Genomic DNA, 8,419 nt, shown 5'->3' with positions numbered 1-8,419 from the left:
TTGCTTCAGACATTGACCCCCAACACACCTTCCACCTCTCCCCCCTTCACCCTGCGCCCCAATCAAGACTCAACGACCACCCCCACCCTCCCCAATCCAGACTCAACGACCACCACCACCCTCTCGAATCCAGACTCAACGACCACCCCCACCCTCTCCAATCCAGACTCAACGACCTCCACCACACCTCTCACCCCCCTTTCCTCCTCCCTGAAACTCAGAATACACACTCAGGATGTGAGCCGACTATTCCAGAAACAGAAGCCCAGGAAAGCCCCTGGACCAGACGGCGTCTCACCCTCCTGCCTCAAAACCTGTGCTGAACAGCTGGCTCCCATCTTTACTCGCATCTTCAACAGATCCCTGGAGCTGTGTGAAGTTCCCTCCTGCTTCAAACGCTCCACCATCATCCCTGTTTCCAAGAAACCCACCATCACAGGACTGAATGACTACAGACCTGTCGCCTTGATGTCTGTGGTCATGAAATCCTTCGAACGACTGGTGTTAGCCCATCTGAAGGACATTACAGGCCACCAGCTGGACCCTCTGCAGTTTGCCTACCGGGCAAACAGGTCAGAATCAGAATCAGAATCAGAAAGGGTTTTATTGCCAAATGTTGAGCAGGTTTACAACATTAGGAAATTGCTGCGGTACTTCAGTGCAAATGTGGTGAACACAAATGTGCTACCACATTTTGGGAAATTTTATTATTTTTAAGAAAAACATATGTCAGCAATTAAGACAATTATTATTTTACATTCATTACGTGTAGTCCATAACAATTGAGGAGAGTAAAAGTGAGAAATAATAAGCGGAACTGTTGACACTGTAGTCGTTCGCCCGCGGTTGCCTAGAGCGGACCAACTTCCTGTCCTCTCAGATGCAATTCGGGAAAAGACACGAGTGCTCCTGTGATTCTTTCTCTGAGACTCTACCTTTATTTTTACAGGTCAGTATCGTCTTAAAAATACAGTGTATGAGGGTTTTGTGCCTTGTTCTACTTCGGTGTTTACTGAGAGTTATGTTGACACCGCCGATGTAACCTTAAGTGGGGTTTAGTTGAAAATTACTGAAGCGCGGCACCGCAGCGGTGGTAAAGCCGAGCCGCGCAGCCCCAAGTCTCGCGAGAGTTACCGCGAGTTATCGCGAGAGTTACCGCGAGAGTTCGCCAGCCCGCGGGATGTATTTAAACTTGGTAAACTCCATTTAACAAGCAAATATGTGTGTGTGGTGCTCCAATTTAACTGTAAAGGCCCTGACATCAGATTATTCGAGATTAAAATATCTTATATATACTTTATGGTTCAAGTGATGTGGAAATGTTAAGAATAAGAAAAGAATGAATGTACATTTATGTTGTTACATTGCAAAGTAATACATCCAGGTGTGTTTTGTCTAATCTAGTAAGATTTATGCACTTATATCAGATTTGTGGATAAGCTATTTTGAGTTTGCCCTATATGTGAGAAAGAGCAATAAGACGTTTAAGGCATTATATGCTATCTGCACTGCTGATGTAAATGAGTGAAGGAATAGTGAGGTTAACAGTGTAAACTGGAGAAATGTAATGACCATAGATGCATATATTTGCCAAATGCCTTTTATTTACCTTTTACAGTTATTGAGCATATCTGACAAGTGAAAGCACTGGATGTAAATTATATTTGTTGATCTGAAATAAGAGATGCAATTCGGGAAAAGACACGAGTGCTCCTGTGATTCTTTCTCTGAGACTCTACCTTTATTTTTACAGATTTGTATTCTTTTTGTTATTGTGGTCTTCACATCTGGGACCCGTAACACAAACATACTGTCAGATAACGCTTAAATAGAGAGGAAAAAATAAAAATAAGAATAAGAATTAAAAGTGCTACGCAGAAAGATATATACATGAGTGCAGGTGGTGATCAGTGCAAACATGGAATGATGCAGTGAACACAGCGTAGGGTCATGTGTTAGTGGTGGGAACAGTCATACGGTTATTGTTCATGTGTCCAACAGCAGAGGGGAAGAAACTGTTCTTATGGCGAGAGGTTCTGGTGCGAATGGACCGGAGCCTCCTGCCTGAGGGGAGCAGGTCAAACAGACTGTGTCCAGGGTGAGAAGGGTCAGCTCTGATCCGAGCTGCACGCCCCAGTGTCCTGGAGGTGTACAGGTCCTGCAGAGATGGGAGTCTGCAGCCAATCACCTTCTCAGCAGAGCGCACAACACGCTGCAGTCTCTGTTTGTCCCTGATAGTGGCTCCAGCGTACCACACGGTGATGGAGGAGGTGAGGATGGACTCGATGACTGCAGTGTAGAATTGCATCATCGTCCGTGTTGGCAGGTTGAATTTCTTCAGCTGCCTCAGGAAGTACATCCTCTGCTGGGCTTTCTTGATGACGGAGGTGATGGTGGGCTCCCACTTCAGGTCCTGGGTGATGGTGGTACCCAGGAAGCGGAATGAGTCCACAGAGGTGATGGGGGTGTCAGACATGGTGATGGGGGGGGAGTGGAGCTGTGTGCTTCCTGAAGTCCACAATAATCTCCACTGTCTTCTGGGCATTCAGCACCAGGTTGTTGTGGCTGCACCAAGACACCAGACGTTCAACCTCCCTCCTGTAGGCAGACTCATCCCCGTCCGAGATGAGCCCAATAACGGTGGTGTCATCTGCAAACTTGATTAGCTTGACAGACTGGTGGGTGGAGGTGCAGCAGTTGGTGTACAGGGAGAAGAGCAGAGGAGAAAGAACACAGCCCTGAGGGGAGCCGGTGCTGATGGTCCGGGAGTCCGAGACATTCTTTCCCAGCCTCACATGCTGCTTCCTGTCCGTCAGGAAGTCAGTGATCCACCGGCAGATGGGATCAGGCACATTCATCTGGGAAAGCTTGCCTCGGAGATGGTCTGGAAGGATGGTGTTGAAGGCAGAGCTGAAGTCCACAAACAGGATCCTGGCGTAGGTTCCTGGGGAGTCCAGATGCTGCAGGATGAAGTGTAGGGCCATGTTGATGGCGTCGTCTACAGACCTGTTGGCTCTATATGCAAACTGCAGGGGATCCAGGAGGGGGGCCGTGAGGGTCTTGAGATAGGAGAGAACCAGGCGCTCAAATGACTTCATGACCACAGATGTCAGAGCCACGGGTCTGTGGTGGATGATGCAGTGAACATGGGGCTGCATTACATCCTGCAACACCTTGACCGCCCGGGAACTTATGCCAGGGTCCTGTTTGTGGACTTTAGTTCGGCTTTTAACACCATTGTGCCTGAACTTCTTTCCTCCAAACTCTCCCAGCTCAGCGTGTCACCAGCTACCTGTCAGTGGATCACCAGCTTCCTGACAGACAGAAAGCAACAAGTGAGGCTGGGGGAGATCACCTCTGAAACCCGGTCCCTCAGTATTGGTGCCCCTCAAGGATGTGTCCTCTCACCACTACTGTTCTCCCTCTACACTAACGACTGCACCTCCAAGAACTCGGCTGTCAAACTCCTAAAGTTTGCAGATGACACCACTGTCATTGGCCTCATTCAGGATGGTGATGAGTCTGCATACCGGCAGGAAGTTGAGCGGCTGGTACTCTGGTGCAGTCAGCACAATCTGGAGCTGAACACTCTTAAGACTGTAGAGATGACAGTGGACTTCAGGAGACATCCCTCAACTCTGCTCCCCTCACCATATCAGACAGCCCTGTGTCAACTGTGAAGACCTTCAAGTTCCTGGGTACAACCATCTCCCAGGACCTGAAGTGGGAGACCAACATCAACTCCATCCTCAAAAAGACCCAGCAGAGGATGTACTTCCTGAGACAACTGGGGAAGTACAGTCTTCCACAGGAGCTGCTGATCCAGTTCTACACTGCGGTCATTGAGTCTGTCCTGTGCTCCTCCATCACAGTCTGGTATGGAGCAGCCACTAAACAGGACAGGAGCAGACTGTACGGGCAGCAGAAAGGATCATCGGCGCCCTCTGTCAACAACAGATCATAAGAAATAAACTTGTGCTCACCAAACATGAACCTGTCTCTCTAGTACAGATGATGCTGTCTGTGATCCCTGGATATCTGGCTTTGCACTCATTGTTTCCCACTATTGGTACTTTTGCCTCCTGCAGGTTATTTCTGGAGTCTAGTTGGAGAGAATTTAAACATCAGGCTTTTCTAAAGACTCCAACACAATGCTGTAAAATACAATAAATATTTTATGATTTACCAAAGAAATTAAAGCCGATGGTCCAGCTGCTGGTCTCGTTGTTGAAGGTGCTGTTTTGTGAGGCTAAGCAGATCGGCTGAATGTAGTCTGTGAAATTGACAGGAGCCGACAGCTTCAGAAGACAAATGTCGTTCTCACGAGTCGACGAGTTGAATCCAGGATGGCAGGTGATGTTTACCACTGTGCGATTCACTTCATTTGGGCTTGGACCTGAGTGGCTGTTGCGGCCCAGATAGACCACCCTGCTAATGGAGGCCGACGGGTAAAATCTGTTTTTCAAAGGTTGCATGAAAGTATCAGACAGGTCAGTGCAGGTTAAACTGGTTAGTTTACAACACTGTGGTGAAGGTTACAGAGGTGCTCTATGTTGGACTGGTGCAGAGCGTGGTCAGAGTGCATCAAGGTTAGCAGACATCAAAGCTTTACAGGGTGTGGATATCAGCCACAGAGCTCATGTAACATCTGTTCACATGTTGTTGAACTGACTGTGACTGTGACGTGAGGTCAGCTGATCACAGCTGCACACAAACAAAACAAACGACTTTTCCTCACTGAGTCTTTTCCCCACTTTGCATTGCTGCACCTGATCTTAGTTTCAGTGTTCATTGATGACCTCACAGAGGTAGTTGTATTTAATAGCAGCAGGTTTGCCATTTATAGTTTTCATGCTAAGCTAACCATCTTATGACATCAATGGACAGAACGAGGTCAATATTTTCATTTGACAGCACAACTATGACAAATGAACTCTTCTAAAACACCATGAAATCTATGGAAGTACTTTATAGTCTTGGATGAGATGAAATCAATGTGGCATCTGGTTTGATTGTTGTGGAGACAACTCTGTACTTTGCAGTTCAGCTTGTTGTTTCTAAATGGCCTGTATTTGTACACACCCATTCATGCACACATTCACACACTGCTGATGGCAGCTACGTTGTAGCCACAGCCACCCTGGGGCGCACTGACAGAGGCGAGGCTGCTGGCGCCACCGGGCCCTCTGACCACCACCAGGAGGCAACGGGTGAAGTGTCTCGCCCAAGGACACAACGACCGAGACTGCTGGAGCTGGGGCTCGAACCGGCAACCTTCCGATTACAAGGCGAACTCCCAACTCTTGAGCCACGATCGCCCGTTTTTAAATGTTAAAAGAAGTGAGAAAACATTTAAAAAATATCTCTAGTAATTATTTACTGCTCATAAATATTACACTTTCACCATCATATTATTCCTCAACAAAGCGTAAACTTGCAGCAGTAACTCACGTTGGTGCAAATGCATCTGTCAGCACCCACTGGTCGTTGATCAGAGACCCTCCAAAAACACCACTGGACCCTCCAACAAAAAGGTTTATGACAGCGAACCAGGGCCAACTTCCTGGTGCTGCATCATGAGCTCCTGTGATGCTGCTGCTGTTCACAGCCCTGCTGCCACATGCTGAGAAAAGAAAAGACCGCACAGTTTAACAGCGAGTACACAGATCAGCACATGAAACCACTCAGAGACAGAGGTAACACTGATCAGTGCATCCTGAGCCCTGGCATTCATGTGGATGTTATTTTAAGAAGGCTCTGAAGACTCTGGTGCACATGTGATCCACAGATCTTCCTCCTCTGTGTCAGAAAAGTGGAAGATTTTACTGACAAAAGTATTTCACAGATGAAAGAAAAACCAAACGTCAGCGCACTGTGTCACTGAAACGAATGTGGAGATCACTGTGCACATGTTGTCATTACTGTACAGCTGACAGAAGGAACAAGGTTCACATGTCTTTGGATGCTTACCGGGCTGATCCAAATGACAACCTGAAAATGAGAAAACAGACAAATCTGTTAAACCGCTTCACAGAAAATATGTGAAAGTAAGCAGTGATGTTTTTTCCAACTTGAAGAACTGATCAGAAACTGAACAGGACATTTTTAAGGGGAGCCAGTTAATCTTTAGGTTTCCGTGTGTTTAAAACAGCTAACAAGAAAACGTTTGCCTTATGAGCATGGGGAGGCCCAGCCTGGGAACCTTACTGGAAACAGCCAGAAACTAGTTTGTGCTGTTTCCTTTGATACCGTTTCAGTTAGACGGTCACGCTGAGGACGACTTCCTCCTCCTAAATGAATCGAACAGAGCTCTGCTGCAGAGTCACATGCCAGGTGACGCTGGGCAGGTCCTCCTAGAGATATAATTTAATGCACTTAATGTTGTAAATGATCAGACTGTGAACCAAACATATTAACCCCTAATTTATTAAGCAGTCACTAAAGTAATTAACTCTTTACCCTTTAGTTCTGGTTATTGTGACGTCTTACTGGTTGACTGAAACAGGTCAGTGCAGGCGACGAAGGCCGTGAGTTCGTCTAACATGAGAACTGATCACATACTAAACAGAACATTTTAATGCTGACTGTTGTCAATAACCTACCAGTTCATCTTTAAGTCCCATTTCTTTGTTTTAAAGAAAGAAAACAACATCTTTGCAGAGACAAACTCAGAGTCACCTCTGTTGTTGCTTTGGGTGTCAAACGTTTAGCTCAAATAATTCACCGATGTTCTCACAGTGTACTCACTACACTCACAAACATGACAACACGACATGTCTGCACTGTGTCAAAGACAGAACTGTTGGTATCAAATAAAAGCGTGTGGATTACTGTGAACATGAAGCAGTGCAGTGACTGTGGCTGATGAGCTCTGTTTACATTCTAATATTAATATGATGCTGAATGACATCAGTACTAAACAGACGCTCTCCTTGTATCCAGGAGAAACATTTGGGTTAGAATAGTCGACATTTGAACCTCTAGTTCATTGCACACTTCTTCCACCCTGATATAATCTCAGTGAGAAAATATGAGAAAAATCTCATCTTTGCAGAAGAAAGTGATCAGCACACAAACTGCTGCAGAGCCATGGTTCACTGCAGCTGTTTCAGCTCATCTTAGACTTTAATTATGTCAGATGTATGTTGAGCTCCGCCTGTTAACAGTCATCAGGGCCCCACCAAAGAATCAGGTCAGACTCGTTGGTCCATGTGCTTCTTTGACTGCAGTTATGCACGACGCACGGAAGTTTGGAGCAGGTTCAATTTTATTTATACAGCAAAATCACAGCAACAGTCACCTCATGGTGCTTTATGTTGTAAAGCAGACCCTGCAGTAGCAGGTGAAAGCAAATTGCCCACACAGACTGTGATCAGACCTCATCAGTTTGTGACTGTCGTGTTTTTGGTACTTCTGCACACTTTAAGAGAAACATGACACTTTGTAGGTTACAAATAATCCTGTTAAATTAACACCACAGGAGGTGGGCGGTTCAATGTGTGAACATCTCTATGTCTGTGTGTGTGTCACTAGTGGGTGGGTGGGGTGGATCAGGGCTGGCTGGGCCTTGGCGGGACACCTCTCCCTCCCTGGGATGCGGGGGCTTGTCTCTTACAGGTGTAGCACTTGATACATCATGCATTTCTATGACACGCCGACTCTGCTCACAGGATGTCTACTCGGGTGTAAGCACAGCAGGCTGGCTCTCCAAACTGGGTCTTCAGCACAGCAGGTGGGTGTCTGCCAGGTAAAGAGCTGGACACTGACTGAATAACACAACAGGTTGATGAAGTATGATGAGGAGAGGTCCAGGTTACCACACAAGAACACCCCCCAATGAAAATGCAGAAGTGTGGGACCCGTGAGCGCTCGCCCTCCCAATCCTCACCACTTTACTGTTCAAGTAGCACAGACAGACAAAAATCGCCCACATGAAAATGTTTGTTTGTGTTTTTAAACTGAAAACAAGACTAAACTGTATTTTCTGACTATGAGCTGAAGCCTTTCATTGAACTACAGATAAACACAGTGGAGCTCTCTTTCTGCCCGTGGCAGCACTTTGTTTGTATTTAACAAAATCAATCCAATTATTTATGCCCTAGGAAGCGATAAAACATGTGGTAGCCATAAAAATATATTAATAAAATTATTATATTAATAACATTAACATATTCCATAACTCGTTCATTTTCAAGAATTAAAAAACTATTTCATTATTAAAAATATTGTGGTGTTTTTCTCATTTCAAACCAAAAAAAGTTTTACTTTTAAAATGCCATCAGTTCACAGGCCTTTGCCCTGATCTGGGCCTTTTTCTTGCCAGACTCCTGGACTTGTGGCTCACAAGTGGGACCACATGAGTTCACCATTTTTTAGTCTTGTCTCGTCCTCCTCTTCCTCCTCCTCCTCAGATGAGCTG

General features: G+C 46.0%; 1 protein-coding gene across 1 annotated transcript; it reads right to left on the bottom strand.

The window, feature by feature from the left end:
* Positions 1 to 1,781: 1,781 nt before the first annotated feature.
* Positions 1,782 to 7,091, bottom strand: LOC146577915 (chymotrypsin-like protease CTRL-1). The gene is made up of 7 exons (XM_085249718.1): positions 7,067 to 7,091; positions 5,971 to 6,024; positions 5,452 to 5,623; positions 4,946 to 4,966; positions 4,187 to 4,431; positions 3,984 to 4,102; positions 1,782 to 1,787 (listed from the first exon to the last, which is right to left on the bottom strand). The coding sequence occupies exons 1-7, from the start codon at positions 7,089 to 7,091 to the stop codon at positions 1,782 to 1,784; spliced, it is 642 nt and encodes a 213-aa protein (XP_085105844.1).
* Positions 7,092 to 8,419: the final 1,328 nt, after the last annotated feature.

This window comes from Mchenga conophoros, linkage group LG3 (assembly GCF_057382185.1).
Source record: "Mchenga conophoros isolate Kocher_MC1m ecotype Shallow Benthic linkage group LG3, M_conophoros_male_GT1.1, whole genome shotgun sequence".
In the NCBI taxonomy this organism is placed as follows: Eukaryota; Metazoa; Chordata; class Actinopteri; order Cichliformes; family Cichlidae; genus Mchenga; species Mchenga conophoros.
This window is presented reverse-complemented; position numbering and strand designations above follow the sequence as displayed.

Excerpts from the sequence above, each read along its gene's own strand:
- LOC146577915 (XM_085249718.1), bottom strand. The coding sequence starts at position 7,091 with ATGGCTCTGCAGCAGTTTGTGTGCT. Across the intron at positions 4,967-5,451 it reads ACAGATGCATTTGCACCAAC|TACTTCCATAGATTTCATGG; the intron begins GTGAGTTACTGC and ends AAGACTATAAAG. Across the intron at positions 4,432-4,945 it reads ACTTCCATAGATTTCATGGT|CAGGGTGGTCTATCTGGGCC; the intron begins GTTTTAGAAGAG and ends GGCCTCCATTAG.